The sequence below is a fragment of the Mastomys coucha genome, unplaced genomic scaffold (genome assembly GCF_008632895.1).
Source record: "Mastomys coucha isolate ucsf_1 unplaced genomic scaffold, UCSF_Mcou_1 pScaffold22, whole genome shotgun sequence".
Lineage (NCBI taxonomy): Eukaryota > Metazoa > Chordata > Mammalia > Rodentia > Muridae > Mastomys > Mastomys coucha.
In genome coordinates, this window is record NW_022196905.1 from 63,856,028 (window position 1) to 63,873,365 (window position 17,338).

At 37.8% G+C, this 17,338-nt stretch overlaps 1 protein-coding gene across 3 annotated transcripts in view; it reads right to left on the reverse strand.

The window, feature by feature from the left end:
• Nucleotides 1-1,633: 1,633 nt before the first annotated feature.
• The window catches only part of Gabra2 (gamma-aminobutyric acid type A receptor alpha2 subunit), a 128,794-nt gene continuing 113,089 nt past the window's right edge, over nt 1,634-17,338 (reverse strand). For all 3 annotated transcript variants that reach the window (XM_031342579.1, XM_031342578.1, XM_031342580.1), the window contains 2 exons: nt 12,269-12,471; nt 1,634-4,980 (listed from right to left, as the gene is read on the reverse strand). In XM_031342579.1, the coding sequence (XP_031198439.1) occupies nt 4,684-4,980; nt 12,269-12,471 (500 nt within the window). In that variant the 3' untranslated portion in view covers nt 1,634-4,683. The remainder of the gene's footprint in view (nt 4,981-12,268; nt 12,472-17,338) is intronic.

A 17,338-nucleotide genomic window follows, 5' to 3' on the forward strand; every position in this document is an offset into this window, starting at 1 on the left:
GTGTGTGTGTGTGTGTGTTTGTGTGTGTGTGCACATTCACTTTCCTATGAGTTAAAGGGAAAAGATATTTCAGTTATTTCAATTAGGAACACCTTCATTTTTCCCTATGGTATTTTCTATCATTCTGGTTTTTGAATTTGGTAAAAGTATGAGCTGTTAGAAACTAATAGGAAATATATATAAATTCAACATAAATATTAATACTAACTTTAATCAATGCACATTTTATTTTAAAACATAAAATCAATAGAGAAATATCTTGTAATTTGTCTTGTACACATGGCTGTAGGTACCTTTTGTGCTGTGCTCACGTTTGTGAACCTATATATTTTAAACTTTACTACATGCCTCCTCATTTTGTACTGTCTTCTTTAAATATTAACTTCATGTGAGACAGTTTTTATGTATCAATTAGTAACTAAACCTTGTGTTTACTGTATTGATATTAATCTTTTCAAATTGATCTGTCCTTTTTTATGTGAGATAGGAAGTTCATGTTTCACATTGTGTTATGAACTATTTCAATAAAACATGGTTTCTTGCTTTTTAAACAAACAAAATCCTCAGAGTAATAGAAGAAAATTGAAAAGTATTAATGAGGTATAAAATAAATGAAAATAAGTGGTATTTTCAGTCAGAAAATGGTATTTTATGGTTCCTTTGAAGTTTTGAATCATTTCAAATGAATATCTACTACTCAAATGAACATATATAATAATTGCCTCAAAAATCTGGAAATGGATATTGGAATGTTTAAACTTTAATAACAAGGGTCATATGTTTAGTATTCCATTTCAAGAAGTCAGCTAAGTAAAAATGTTTCTGTTTCAGGTCAGTGTTTAAGGGTATGAAGCACATGTGAGCACACAGAACGAGTCCTTTGCAGCTGCTGAGGCACCATCACTTGGCAAAAGTGCATGTGTTGCCTCCTTCTTCTTTCAGTGGAATGATGACAGGCCTTCCCAAAATACAAAGTAGCCACAGAACTTTGGAGAATTTTCACCCACCGGCTGACTCAGACAGATGCAGACACCAATAGCCAAACAGTGGAGCGAGTTTGTGGACTCATGGAAGAATATGAGAATGGATTGCAGGCCCCAAATGGGATAGAAACTTCATAGGAAAACAAGAGTCAACTAACCTGGACCTCTCGGGGCTCTCAGAGACAGAATTGCCAACCAAATAACATACACAGGCTGAACCTACGCCTTCTGGCTCATATGTAGCAGATACCCAGCTTGGTTTCATGTAGGTCTCAAACAACTGGAAAGGAGGATATCCCAAAAGCTGTTGCCTATATATAGGATAAGTTCTTCTAGTTTGGCTGCCTTGTCTAGACTCAGTGGGCAAGAATACTTCTAGCATCATGAAGACTTGATGTGCCAGTGTGGGAAGGAAGTTACATAGGTAGATAGATAGATAGATAGATAGATAGATAGATACATAGATACATAGATAGATACATAGATACATAGAGACATAGAGATATAGAGACATAGAGACATAGATGCATAAATAGATGGCTAGTAGCTAGATAGATGATAGGTATATAGATGATAGATGATAGATTGATGATAGACAGACAGATAAATAGAGACATGATGAAAATAATACCCAAAGAAAATGTAAATGAAATAGTTTTGTTTATTTTAAATAAATTGTGAATATTAAAGGGCATTTTTAGAAATACTATCCAAGAGTTTACTTATCCAAATGTGTTTGAATTTGTAGAACATCCCTGAAAATATCTTGGAAAATTAGGATTGTCAAGTAAAAACAATGGATATTTTATGTTCATCTTTTTCCCTGTATTTATTAAGGAAAGTAGGAGAAAAATAAGCACATCCCCCTTTTGGTAGGTCTACAGCTCACATATTTTCAGTATTAACTTAGTTGACATGTTTATATAAATTAGGTATTTATAATAAAATAATTATAGTTTTACCTGGAATCTGTCTGTGATATGAGAGATGTTTTAATATAAGAATATATAAAAATACACCAAAGTCAGAGACCCAATAGGAAATTCTGAAAGACATGATTGGGAAGTCTAACTTATCACAATGTCATTAGATTCAAATATGATTCTCATGCCTGAATTGAAATTTTCTGGCTATGTTATTTCAATGAATAACAGTAACATTAATTTTCTACTCTTTCTGCCATTAAAAAAAAAATCATTAAAAACCTTGAAAAGTACTTCCACCAACATAATCCCAGCACTTGTCGAAGATACAAATGGATCTTTTCTGTTTATCTGTCAAAATTGTTTAGAACTATTTTTACATATGTACATATTTATAATAATGTAACCTATAATCAGACACTTAAAGGGTGGGACAGAATTATAAGCTACTTACTTTACAGATTTATTTTCTTTTTTCAATTACTTGGGTCATAGGGTATGTGAACAACTGTGTGATGCAATCCAAGGAGTCCTAAAGAGAGTATCAGAACTGGAACATGTGTCACAGGTAATTGTGAGCTACAATGTGGGTGCAGGGAAGTTGTAATCAAGCCCTCTGCTAGAGAAACATGTGCCATTTAACCTCTGATACCTAAACTGCTACCCTAAACTCTTCTTAACATTTGGGCAACATGCACCATGGAAGCATCATACCATTGGCCTTCAAATGTCTCACCACTTCACACTTCTGCACCTATCCCAAGAGCCTTTGTTGTACATAAGTATTTAAGAAGCCAGGGTATATTTTATTTCACTGGATGGGCAATGTTTACACTCTAAAACTCATTTTAGATAATAAAGAAGATGTTGCTGAAAGGGAATTAACAAAATACATTTATTGGCTCATGTAATATTTTTATTAAGGTTGATGGATTACTTTTTTATTTTTGTGAGGAAGGTTTAAAGGCCAAGGCTGTCTTCAGAGCGAATTCTGTTAATAGGATGAAGCTGTGACCCAGGTATGAATACAATCATGCAAAACACATAGTAAAATCACTCTAGAAAAGAAAACGGGGAAGCCGAATGAGGCCAAGAACAGCATGGGTTTGTTGTTTTTGTCATTGAGAGTTTGCTTATTTCCAGAAGATGCCCCTTTTATTGATGTTTGAACAGACCTGGTTTGCACTATACTCAAATGCTGTACAAAATTGCAAGAAATGCCACGATTTGACTACTTAATTTCTACAAAAACATCGTCGTGAAGTTGCGTTGCATTTTAAAAGTCAACTAATAACTGCTAATGTCCACGTGAGTCACAGGTAAAGTTAGTTTTGACAGAAACACAGGTAACTTGAGCTTATTCCAGGGGCGTAAATAATATCTTATATATTAACAGAAAAATGAATTTTACCCATTAACAATCAGTAATTTTATAAAATTGAAAATCATGTTTCCTAATTTAGCTACATGGTGTATATGTGTGTGTGTGTGTGTGTGTGTGTGTGTGTGTGTGTGTGTGTGTGTGTGACATAATCCACAATCTGTTGATGATATCTTAAAGTCATTGTTTAAAAATGTTCAACTCTTACCAAAACCTCTTCTGGTATACAAAGCTGCTGTAAATTCGAGTCAATGAAATTGAAAGTTGCGATTTACAAAAGCAGATTTACATTAATTCTTGTCTGAAAAAAGCTGCTTTCCAGACAGAAAAATGTGCCAACTAACTGCCCTTTCCTTTAAGATTAGCGGCTTCTGAGCCCCAGTGAGAAGAAGCCTTAAGGCAGAATTTGCAGTAAACAGGAAAGAAGAGAATCGTATAAGTGCTCGTCTGTACCTGGGACACCTATGAATTCTCATTGCTTGGAGTTTTTGGCACAACTTTCTAATCTGATATGAGTGAACTTTGCTCCACTGCAGCCAAGATGGCTGCTTACTTCCATTTTCCAGCACCAGAAAAGTTCCACTGACAACACATACTTGGAAAGACTAAGTCCATATATCTTCTTCTTCTATTTGTTTTTAAATGGTAGGTAGTTTCCAATGATTGAAGTGAGCTGAAAGGTTCAGTTAATACTTTCAAATAAACTCTGAAGCTAAAAATATAATGACTGTGACATTCCAATAGTTATTAAATTTAAGCGTAATTAACATCCTGTCATGGTGACTCACAGTTATTTGAGCTTGTCATGCTTGTAATATGTACATGGCTATAGATATGCTACGTAGTAATTAAATGCTGTTTCCATATCTCTAGCTTTCTCCTTATGTGTGTCAAGCTTCCAATTACACTAGCAGGGGTTCTGAACATTCCTAAAGCAACCCGGCCCGAGGTTTGGCTGTTTCTTATATTTGAGTGGCAATATTAATCTCTGATCATCCTTAAGCAACAGTAGAAATATGTTTCTAAGTAATACCTAAATCAAGTGTTTCCCAAAGTGTGACATAGGATCCCAACTTTCATCATAATTAGAACATTAAGAAATAAATTATGGGATCTGAAATCCAATTTAAACTAGTTCCTAGGTAAATGTGTTAAAAAGGCAATGGCTCTTTGGGCACGGGATGTTTTCTGCCTGTATTTCCATGAGTTAGCAAATGCAGGTCTCTTTTAGAGGTCTACTGGTAAGCTCTATCATTATATACATACTATACATATTGGGTCATAAATTAGCAGTTATTAGTCAGACTGTACAAAGCAAGAACAAAAGAAAACCAAACAAAAAATAGAAAACAAGTGTAACATTGCTAAACAGCCCAAAAGTAACCAGTGTCTAGACTCATGGACTGACCCCTAATACAGGCTCCCGGTTTAAATAGGTAGCCCAATAAACTAAATTAAAAGTACCAAACAGAACTGGGAATACTATTCTCGACATTCTGTCGATTTTGCTGACACTGTTGAAGGTTTTCTTGGCTTCAGCTGGCTTGTTCTCTGGCTTCTTGTTCGGTTCTGGCGTCGTTGCACTTTTGGAAATGGTAGAGAGGACAGGATCTTTGGAAAGATTCGGAGCATAGTTGGCAACAGCTACCGCATAGGCATTGTTCTGTATCATGACAGAGCCTTTATCTTTTTTCTATTGGAAAACACAAAAGTTGATACAATGTGGGTTTATTCTGCATCTTAAAATTTTCCAAACTGTAGTTCAAATTCTAGGAAAAAAAATGTTATTCAAAAATGCATCATTATTAGCAGGCAAGAAAAATTAAGGGATGTAAACAAAACAAGCTCAGTAAATCCTAAAAATTCCTGAGTGAAGAAACCTATATAGAGAACAATACGGGTACCATTATACTAGAAAACTAATTTCTGTTTTATACAAGGAAAATGAACACTAGAAAACATAAATTTAATAAAATTTTAAAAATAGTTACACTTTTAAAGTCACTCATATATTTTTAATAGTGAGCAAATAAATAAAATATAAAAATTTTAAAAAGGAACAAGTCTTCAACAATGAATGACCGCAGATTTTTCCAGGTAGCAGAACTCCACTCACCTTGTGGTGAACTTGTAAGGGACTGTTTTAAGGCTCGAAATTGTAACTTTATGTAGAAGTTACAGATGTAGAAGAAGAGAAGCCTGCATACAAACCACTATTGTAATTAAAAGATATGAACTCTATCTTTTCAGCTTCCCTAAACCCAACATTCCCTTTCTTTCTTATTAATGAAGAATTTCCAGTTCAGGTGTCAGTAGCTTTTGTCTCGGTTCCTATCACTTGTTCCAAACAATTCCCCTTTGTGTTCTTTTAGCTTGGCATAACTCTTTCCAGTCATTAGAAACTCTTGCTACAGAGAGAGACTTAGGAACCAACTTAGAACACAAGTCCTAAGCTTAAATCTCTCCAACAGTAACTCCGTAAAGCAATTCTTCTCTGTGTTCACTAAGTATAAACCCTTGTGAAGTACCTCATTTGGTTTCATCAGTCACCCTGGATTTAAATGTAGTTTCCATGGAATGCTTTGCCTAAGATAAACGTTGTTCCCTATATGTTCCATCTCAGAGTACTTAAATTTGTTTCTGTCATAACATTTATTAAAGTATATGAGGGAATCCAGTGGTGGCGCATGCCTTTAATCCCAGCAGTTGGGAGGCAGAGGCAGGCAGTCCGAGGCCAGCCTGGTCTACAGAGTGAGTTCAGGAAACCCTGTCTCAAAAAAAAAAAGTAGGGCTGGAGAGATGGCTCAGCTGTTAAAGGCTAGGCTCACAACCAAAAAAAAAAGTATATGAGTATTTGATTTGCCATGTGATTATTAATTGACATCTTGTCTTCTTATTAGGATCTAGGTTCAGTGATGGCTGATGGACTCTCTGCCTTCTTGACCTTTGTAAACTTAGCACCCAGCATGAACCTTTCCCACAAATCTCTTTTGTGGGATAGGCATAGCACACATATGACAAATGAAACCTGAACAAACAAATACCGTTTATCTTTTTATCCTAATATAAGGATATTGTGATCTAGCTACATGTCAGAAACTGAGCCAACAATGAGTTACCCAAAATGTAGCAAGCTATTTCTACCTCAGCTCCCTGCTATTAGTTTAGGAACAGTGGCTATGGCCGCTTTAAAGCACAGCAACACTTCCCATCTATGAAATAATTGTGAAAAAATCATACCAGTAAAATATGTCAGCCTTCCAAACATCTGCAACGACTCTCTGTCCAAAAATTTTATTGAAGTTAGAAGTAATTTTCCTCTAAAATACCTTCTTAGTTGAGGATTATATCACTATGACCATCTTCTGAAAGTTCGATAATCCAGAAAAATGCATAACAAATATTTGTTCTACTGTTATTTAAAATATATCTAAACTGATATTAAAAATAATCATCAAATTGAGCCTAAAATGAATGAGAGCCTTGAGCAAAAGTTTTAGCCTTTCTGTTTCAATTTCCTGATTGATAAGAGTGAAGGATAATGATAAGAAAGCTATAACTTGATGTGATAAACATATTAACATTGGCTACTCTCACATTATGAAGTTAAGACAAGTGGAGTTACAACTGTTGCTATAGTGATCTAGACCAGCAGTTCTCAACCTTCCTAATGCTGTGACCTTTTAATACAGTTCCCTTTGTTGTTTTAATACAGTTCCCAAGTAAAAAAATTGTTTTTTTGTGACCTCATAACTGCAGTTTTCTACTATTATGGATCATACTGTAAATTTCTGTGTTTTTCAGTGGTCCTAGGTGACCCATGTGAAAGGAGGATTCAACCCCCAAAAGGGATCCTGGCACACAGGTTGGGAACACTGATCTAGACAGTTATCACCTGTGAAAAGAATGTGTAGCCTATATAACTTATTATGTATTTAGGGAAGATTTCATAAACACAGAGAACTCTGGGAGATATTCATGAAAATGAAGAGTTAAAACTAGATTAGAAATTATTTTATAGAAGTTAATACAGTTAGATAAAAATGCATTTTGTTGCAGTGAGTGTTTATAGATAGAAATAATTTTACCAATGATCCTTCTTTACTATACCTTACTTTTATTTTAAATGTATAACCTTAATAGTAAAGTCATTTATGAATGAAAAAAAGTGTACAATGTACATCAATGGCAAACAAAAAAAAGGAAGGCATCTGCCAGTAGGTACAAAGTAAATATCAGTCCTGGGTAATTGTGTGGCACTGGTTGTTTATTCTCTACTTACACTGTGCAGCAGCACTCACAAAAAGGGACCTAGCATGACCACACTCCAGAAGACCCAACAAGCAGCTCAAAGAGTCAGATGCAGACATTTGCACCAACCCAATGGACAGAAGCAGCTGACCCCTGTTGTTGAATTAGGGAAAGACTGAAAGAAACTGAGATGGAGAGGAACCCTGTAGGAGGACCGGCAGTCTCAATTCATATACACACCAAAGATCTCTTAAACACTGGATCAACAAACAGACAGCATACACCAGCTGATATGAGGCCCCCAACATACACACAGTAGAGGACACAGTAGAGGGTGTGTGCTCATTCAGAGATGGTGCATCTAACCCTCAAGAGACTGGAGGCCCCAGGGAGTTTAGAGGTTGGGGGTGGGGAGGGAGTATGGGATGTGGAACAGTAGGAGGGTGGACAGGGGAGGGGGAATATAATATGGAGTGTAAAATAGTTAATTAATTAATTAAAAAAAGAAATGATAAATCAAAAACCACTACCACCTTCACAACAAAGCAGCATTTCCAATATGTGTTTGAATTTTTTTGTTCTAACTATTTAAAAAAGTGATTTTTTTCATTCTATTAAGTATGGTTTTAATATATGAAGATAAGTACACAATTCAGAGGAGATCTAAGTGTGAAACAAATGGTTGGGGTGACTTCCAAACACTCCCTCTGACATTAGACACTACCATTTTCCTATCATCAGCAAGGCATGTCTAACAGTAAGTAACACCATCCAGTCTTCCCAGGAACCTACTTCTGCCAGGCAAACTCTAAAAAGTTCACTGAGTGGGGTGCAGAACACCTCTCTCTCCTAGCCACAGCAGAGCACAGATTTCCTGACTCATGATATAACAAATTCTCGTTTAAAGAGAATTGTTTTGTCCCCTGAGTCTGCAGGTTCAGACAGTTGTCAGCCTACATGCAGGATCTAGGAATCCAACCTTTGTTCTTCTGGAAGAGCAGCCAGTGTTTGTTGTGGATAGGCCTGGAGCTGTTTGTATGCTAATTCTGCTCTCCTGGGAGGGGTTGTGGAGGGGTTGTGGAGTATGACTCACAAGGAGTGAGTCATAGTCAGGTGACTTCTTGTGAACCAATCCACTAATGAATAAAGGAGACTGGGCAAGTAGGCAGTACTTCCAGGTTGGAGAGAGGAAGAGAGGAAGCAGAAGAGAGTTAGGTCCTTTTGGAACAGGGACAGCAAATGGGTAAGTTGTAACTGTTAAGAGTTTCCCAGTATCATGGTGGATCCACAAGTATTTGCCACCGGAGGAATCAGATTTTAATAAGGTTTACAAGATTAGGTTTTAGTTGTTGCATCTAGAGATTGAGTTACCACTGTTTCTGAACTAAGTTGGTTTTTTGTTTTGTTTTGTTTTGTTTTTTGCATTTTCCTTCACAAGGCAGCTTGTCTGGGTTCAAGAGAGAAAGGTATGGTGGAAAAGATTCGGTTTGCCAGATGTGCACCACAAAGGCTGCAGGAGATTTGAAGCATGGGGTTGGCATGGTAATGACCCACCAGTGGGAATCTAGTGAGGTGGGTGGAGAGATTGTGGAGTTCTGAGTCAGAGAGTCTCCATGAGTGTGCCAGCTCTAATTTTTTAGTATTTCCTGCAACAAGTGTTTTTGACTGCTGAGCCATTTCTCCAGCCCTAGTCCTTGACATTTATTAGAAAATTTGGAAATGACTGGAAACATCTGAGCATAGTCAGTTCTCAATGATTGCGATGTTAGATCAAATGGAAATGACTAGGGAAAGTGATGCCAGATGATTAGAAAAAAAATGGGTTTGTAATACAGATGTGAACTATAAGACAAGAATATTGGTTATAGATTTTTGAATTGGTAATATTTTAATAATATATGCCATATTTACTGAATATGTAGAATACATAAGATGCTGTGCAACTTGCCAGGGGTAAGTGATTTGTTAAAATCACTATGCTGTCATTACAATGATTGACAGACTTAAAGTTCAAGTATTCAATCACAAAGGATGATAAGGTTTTTCTAAAAATCAGGAAAGCATACACCCTTTTAATGGGACCCAGTAATAATGGAAAGCAATATTCAGAAATAGCATTAAAAACTGAAAATTGTATCAATAATGAGCAAGGATTACATGATTAATGGCAGCAAATGGACTACTTATGTGTTTAATTTTGTAGATATTCCTGCAAATTTTATCAGTACAACTTGGAAATTGAGAACCACATTGTAAACAATAAGAAATAAACAAAAATATCAAAGAAGGCTGACATGGCTTTTTCTTGAGAACATGAACATGATCTAGAAGCTTAACTGTGGCAAAGGGTTTCACAGTGTGAAATAAATTGTAGCAGCTGCCAGTGATGTCAACAAAGGATGCTGATATTCCTGAAGCACTTCTTAACAAAAAAGAGAAAATGTTGAGTTGGGCCCAAGTCTATGTCCTCAGCATAGCAGCATAAAGGGAGGTGTAAAATCTCACATCACATGGTAGTAAATAGGTAACAGCAGTAAAAGGGCAGTGAAGGGAAGAATTTCAGGGTACAGAGGAATAGGAAGTGAAGTAAAAGAAGATCTCATTTCAGAAGCTTGGGTGGCAAAAGATGACTCAACTCTGGTTGTAGGGGGTGCCATGATGCAAGATCTTAAAGGGTGGTTCTCATTTGCTTTTGTGGCAAAATAACTAAACCTCTTCACAGGAAAATATGAATGAGGCAGTAAAATGGGAGAAATAAAACAAGAAGGTATCAATGGAAAACATCTGAGAAAGCTGCAGAGGATGCTTCTGTAACAGAAATGTAAGATTAGTTTGGGGACAGAGAAAGGCCACAGGGTATAAATTCTTTTAGAAGTACTTGGATGCTCTGTAAACAGACAGTGTATGTCCTTTTAGACTTGGATTCTTTTATCCAGATGTATACTTTTAGAATAAAGTTTTCTTTGCTAATGTCACCAGTGAAGCTAAACCTGATATAAAGATCTATCAAGATCCTAGAGCTCAAAAGTAGTTGATGCATAAAAGTCTTTCAATAGTCATAGTCTTGTTTGTAAAGCTCTGATTCTAGACACACAAAATTTAAATATACAATTTTTGTTTTCAACACAAATTAGGGACATGTATGACTAAGTTTTCTTTTAATGTGGCAAGTTAATATTTGTATAATTATATTTTGTATAAGTCACTTAATGAGCTCTTGATGTCCTCTGTATCGACTGACAACAAACCTACATTCTCTTGTGTTATAAATGTCAAAAGAAAGGACTGCCCACAGACAACTGACTCTGAAAAGACAAAACATCTGCATTTTAAGAAAACTATTATTTTCCACTGAAAAATTGAATCTAGTGAAAACATCTTAATGAACTTTTTAAAAAACTTTTCAGTTGAGATAAATTAGTTCTCTCATCAATGTAGTGCAAAATTTATAATAAAAAATTTAGTCAAAACTCGGAAAGAGCCTGTGGTATACTGTCATAGTCAAGCCATCTATGGAGAAAGTGTATGTATAACCAAATAGCTAAAGAGAAGTAGCCACAAAGATAAAAGGAAGAGGAATTCACAATGTGGGAAATGAAAACAGAACAAATCAACAGTGCTGGAATAAACCAAAAGTTAAGCATAGAAAATTGAGAAGTCCCACTCAATATCTTCCCTACTCCTGTTAGTAGGCAAACACAGTTTAAATAAGCTAGCAACTATAATTAGAACTTCTATAGCTTGTAACTTAGAAAAAAGGACAGGTGTCTTAAACTCTACCATTTTTTTGCATGTGCAAATTAACTTAGTTAAGAATTAAATACATAAATATTTACATACATTCAAATAACTGAAAAAAATCAATCCCCAATAAAGGTGATCCAAATCTTATTGGAAAATTTATATAATATAGTGTTCAGTGAAACTTTCCAAATATAAATTTTGTCCGGTATATCACATAAAAATATGTACAAAATTGTTTCCTAAGGCAGATATTAATTGATAAATTGCACAGGAAGCCACTGGTGTATCTATGTACAAATATCTCATTAGCCTTAGAACTTGAAATATGAAAAGATATGTATCAATAATCTTAAGGATTGATATTAAAAGTGAGTTTCACCAATTAGAACACATGACCAACTTAAAATTCTTGGATATTTCAGTATTCACACATTTATCTCATATTACATGAAATAGGAAAATCCTACCTTCACTTTTACAAAGTAGTAATAGATATATGCATACATGAAGTGTCAATGACCCATTGACAGAGCCATGAAGTCTTCACTAGGTAAAATTAATGTTCTTTTTACCTTTCAAAGTTCTATCATAAGGTATTTTTGGTGGTCTAAAGGATGAATGTTTTCAGCAGATAGAACTAGGTTTCACTAAGCTTGTTGGTCAGTTGTATAAGCTGGAACAAGTCAACACCTTTGATAACCTTAAGATTACTTGCTGTGGAAGACTAGAATTAAGAAGAGACCCTCCTTACTGCAGAGATAAAGGGAGGACATATGTGAACCCACAATAGTGCTGTATACAGAACTCCACAGAAAGTGAAGAATAGATTTAAAAGGTGTCACTGTTAACAAGAACCCTAAAAGGATCTCAGTCAAGAACAAACTTCTGAAAAATGGTACTTAATTTTAATTTTTAGAAAGGAATTGCAACAAGCATGAAAGCATTCAGAATTCTCTTAGATGAGATTAGAAGGTGTTCCCACTTACCTTGTCATTTACTACACTCTTCCCATCCCAAGCCCATCCTCTTTTTGTGAAGTAATTAACGGTTGCAAATTCAATTAGTGCAGAGAACACAAATGCATAACAAACAGCGATAAACCAGTCCATGGCTGTGGCATAAGCCACTTTGGGGAGGGAATTTCGAGCACTGATGCTTAATGTTGTCATTGTTAGAACAGTTGTTACTCCTGTAAAAGAAGAGGCCGAAACCAAAGACATAGTCGGTGATTGGGAGAGAGACTAGTTGAAAGTTACTGTTTTCTTTCTTTTGAAGCTAATTTTTGTTGTCATTTCTAATCACTAGGCAAGTGTTAGAAAACAGCAAGACCATTATTCTTAGTTATCAAGCTTCTTGAAGCAGACACTCTAAACAGACCCTGGAAGTGCCTTGATTTTTTTCACCTCATTTTGTATCAATTCCACTTTCTCTTAAGCACATTTGATATTTAAACAAGAACTGGTAATATTAAAGCAACATTAGTGATGACAAAATGTAGGCACTTTATAGTGACCTATTACTCATCACCTCAATTAGTATTAAAAACTCATGCACGATACCTCACTGTTTTATTTTCATGAATCATGCTAAAGTACCTGGCCAACCCCGACAGTTACTATAGCAGAAATACGATTGAGGGAGGTTTGAGATGTTTCTCATCTAAGTATGGCTGTGTAAGTGTGGAATTAACTCTGCTTGCTGAGCATTGAGGAGGTGGATCTCTTGCAAAATCACTTAAATTGTGTGAAATAAGACAAACTACTAAGCCAAAACTTTGTAAGACAGAAATATCCATTTTAAAATAACCATAAAGCTCCATTCCAGGATGAAAAACTTCTGGGAGTCAATTGCTGTAGAAAGAAGAATCCATCTTCTCCAGGGACAAGCTTCTGACAGGCAACCCAATGTCAAGTGTTTATTTCTAAACAAATACATATATAAGCAACAGTAAATTGACTCAACAGACTTTCTTTTTCTGCCTGTCTGTTTCCTGGTATATATGTAAGAGTGATTGAAAATGTCATAAATTTGAGAGGAAGTAGGGGGCATAGTGGATTCCAAAGGGCTAAAGGGGGGTAGAAATTATGGAAAATAGTATCCATGTGTGAGATTTTTTTAAATGTAAAATAAAGGATAGCTTATACATTGTGATATCTCCCTTCCCCCACAAAATATTTCCTTTCTCCTAAATGCTTTTTGCTGGTGTCAAGCAGTTCACATTTATGGAAAAAAAAAAAAAAAGAGGAGACAGTAAGTTAGGCAGGAAGTTGCACACCAGCACTTAAAAGGCTATAATCAACTGAAAGTCCAACACAAGCTTAATTGCATACATGGGGGATATATGAAATAAAAAGAAAATAAATGGCTTGAAGATGTTTCTCAGTAATACAGTAGTGACCTAGCATAGATAAGGCCACAAGTGTAATCAACATCACCAAGAAAGCAGCTAAGAAGAGATGCTGAATAGTTTTGTGTCAGCTTGACACAAGCTAAAATCATTTGACAGAGGAAGCTTCAATTAAGAAAATGGCTCTACCTCCCTCTAACTGGGAGCGAGGGCGAGTGGAGAGGGGAATGGGGGATTCAGGATCAGGTGTGGGAAAGGACAGGAGAGATGGCTAGATGGCCATGAAAATGAGTGGAAATCTGCAATTAATGGGGGTGAGGAAGTAGGAGGCATCTCTAAGATGAGACAGAGACCTAGGATAAGAGAGACACACAAGAATCAATGGTGGTGACATTAGCTATGACTCACTACACTGGGGTTATGGAAGATGAAGAGGCCACCTCCTGTAGCTAGGCAGGAACCTTAGTGGAGTGGTAAAGACACTAACCTACCCACAAAACTTTCAACCCAAAATTTGTCCTGTCTACAGGAAATGTAGGCACGGAAGATGGAGCAGAGACTGAGGGAATGACCAAGCAATAATGGGTCCATTCACGGGCAAGAACCAATCCCTAATACTATTAATGATATCCTGTTATGTTTGCAGACAGTAACACGTTGTTTTCTGAGAGGCTCCATCTAGCAGCTGACTCAGAGAGATGTCGACACACACAGCCAAACAGTGGATGGAGCTTGGGGATTCTTATGGAAGAATAGGAGGACTGCAGGCCCAGAAGGGATTAGAAACTCCACAGGAAGACCAACAGAGTCAACTAACCTTGACTCTTGGGTCTCTGAGAGTCTGAAGCACCAATACAAGAACATACAGAGCTGGACCTAGATCTCCCAGCACATACGTAGCAGGTGGGCAGCTTGGTCTTCATGTGGGTCTCCAACAACTAGAGAGGGGTCTATCCCAATAGTGGTTGCCTGTAAGTAGGATATCTCCTACTAGCTGGGATACCTTGTCTGGCTTCAGTGGGAGAGGAAGCTCCTAGCCTCATAGAGACTTCAGATGACTGGGTGGGGAGATACCAAGGGGGGGCCCACCTGGTCAGAGGAGAAGGGGAGAGTATGAGAGAAGGATTGCGGGAGGGGGTGACCAAGAAGGGAGCAGTAAGCTGAATGTAAAATGAATAAGTAAAAACAGAAAATTTAATTAAACACAAGTAATAAGAAAATGTCTCCAGGGGTTCAAGAACACAACAAGGGCATGATCCACAGAATCAACTTTCCAAGGGTCATCAGTGGTCACAGAGTCTGAAACAATGTAATCAGGAACCCTCTAGAGTCTGAGCTAGGTCTTCTACATATGTGTTATGGTTGTGTAGCCAGTCTTTTATTGGGCTCATAGCAGTAGGGGTAGACGTATCTCTGACTCTTTTGCTTACTCTTGGGATTCTATTCCTCTTACTGGGTTGCCTTGTTCAACCTTGATATGTTCAAAACTTTTGCCTAGACTTCTTGTTCCTTGTTATGCCATGCTAGGTTGATATCTCTGAGAGGGCTTCTCTTTTCTGAAGGGAAATGGAAGAAGAGTGGATATTGGGGAGAGAGGAAGTGGGGAGGAGCTGGGAGTAGAAGGGGAGGGGTAACTTAGGTCAAGATGCAATATATGAGAGGAAAATGAATAAATTTTCAAAAGAAAGAAATTGCCTTCATGTTATCTGACTTTGGACAATCCTTTAGGGGAATATTTTTTTCCCTTTTGGAATAGAAAGTAAATCATTTTTTCTTTTTTTTTTAATTGGATATTTTCTTTATTTAAATTTCAAATGTTATCTTCTTTCCTGTTTTTCCCCAGGAAACCCCCTATCCCATCCCCCCCCTTCCTGCTTCTATGAGGGTTTTCCCCCACCCACTCACCTACTCCTGCCTCCCTGCCTGGGCATTCCCCTATACTGGGGCATTGAGCCTTCACAGGTCCAAGAACCTCTTCTCCCATTGGTGCCCGACAAGGCTATCCTTTGATACATATGCAGCTGGAGCCATCCATGTGTACTCTTTTGGTTGTGGTTAAAGCACTACCTGCTCGAGGGCACTTTTAAAATTAGTGACTGATGAGGGAGGGCCCAGTCAATTGTGGTTGGTGCTGTTCCTGGGCTGGTGGTCCTGGCTACTAAAAAAAAAAAAAAAAAAAAAAAAAAAAGGCTGAGAAATAAAAGGCAAACCAGTATTTAGCACCCCTACCGGGCCACTGAGGCAGCTCCTGCCTCCAAGTTCCACTCTTGTTTGAGTTCCTGACTTCCTTCAGTGATGAACAGAAAAGGAAATGTAAACCACATAAACCTATTCCTCCCCAAGTTGTTTTACTCAGGGTGTTTCATCACAACAAAAGTAATATACTCACATTTTGATTATTTGAAAAGTCAGGGGCTATGTTATATTTCACATTTCATTGAGAAAAGGTGTTGGGCTGTGAAAGGTAGTCTGTGCTCTGGTTGAGTGAGGCTTATTCTGGAGACCCAGTAGAATATTCTACAAGGGACAGAACAGTGAGCTACATTCCCAGACATTAGGCGCCTGACACCAGTCCTCAACTCCATTATCCTGTGGGTAAGACAATATCCCAAGCTCCTAGTATTCTGACTGGACTCCACCCCCACAGTCATGTGACCACAGCCAGGTATGCCTGCCCACCATTACCTGGAAACAGAAAGGTAGCCAGCCCACTACGAAAGGGGCTGCTTAGCCCTTCCTCTCTTTCTTAAGCTCTTGCTCTTACTCTCACCTCTTGCTCTCCTTCTCCCCCTCTCCATGTGGCCATGGCCGCCCTCTACTTTTTTACCTCCTCTCTCTCTTTGTTTTCTATAATAAAGCCCTAAAACCATGGACTACTTCCTTTCATCTAGGCCAGCCTTGCTGGAACAATGGCTTGCGTCTTCCCTCTAAAAAGCCATGTCTAATCTCCTACAGGAAAGTCTCCCAATGTTCCAGCCAGCCAAACCAAGCAGCCCACAGAGCTAGCCAGACTCTCTCCTCCTGCTGTAAACCATTGGAGCTACCCTTCGCTCAGGGTCAGAGTTCACCTAAGGGTCTGTTTTCAGCTCTTCCTCCACATACAGCCATCTGGGATATCTGTGCAGGCCAGAGACCCCAGCTCCAGCTCTCCCGAGGTACCCAGCTGTCTGTGGTGCTTGAGAGCCAGGAGCTGAGAATGTGCCTTCCCTAACCCAGAGCAGGGGTCCAGCAGCCTAACACGCCCAATGCTCATCCCTAAGGTTCCATAGGGTCCTGCAGCAGTCTCCGAGCTCTGGAGTGATGAGGATCTCTCCCTTTTTTCTTCCCCATCGCCTGGCAGCCTACATTAAGGTGGCATTTGCCCCTCATTTACAATAAAAATCTCACAAGTAGTAAGTAGTAATTATTCCTCTCAATAATGAGTGAATGTATAAGACATGGTGGTTGCAATTGAAACAAACGGACGTTTGGAAAATAAAATGACCTCAACAGCTGTTCAGTTATTACAAAAACTGCAATCATAAAACCAGCAAAATGGCTCAATGCATAAAGGTACCTGCCATCCAACCTAATTTTGGCTGATGCTTATGAACTCTGGGATCCATGGCTGAAGAAGAGAATGAAATCTAACAAGTTGTCTTCACTATCCACATGCATGCTATTTGTGTGTGTGCGCGCGCGCGCGCGCGCGCGCACGCGCGCACACACA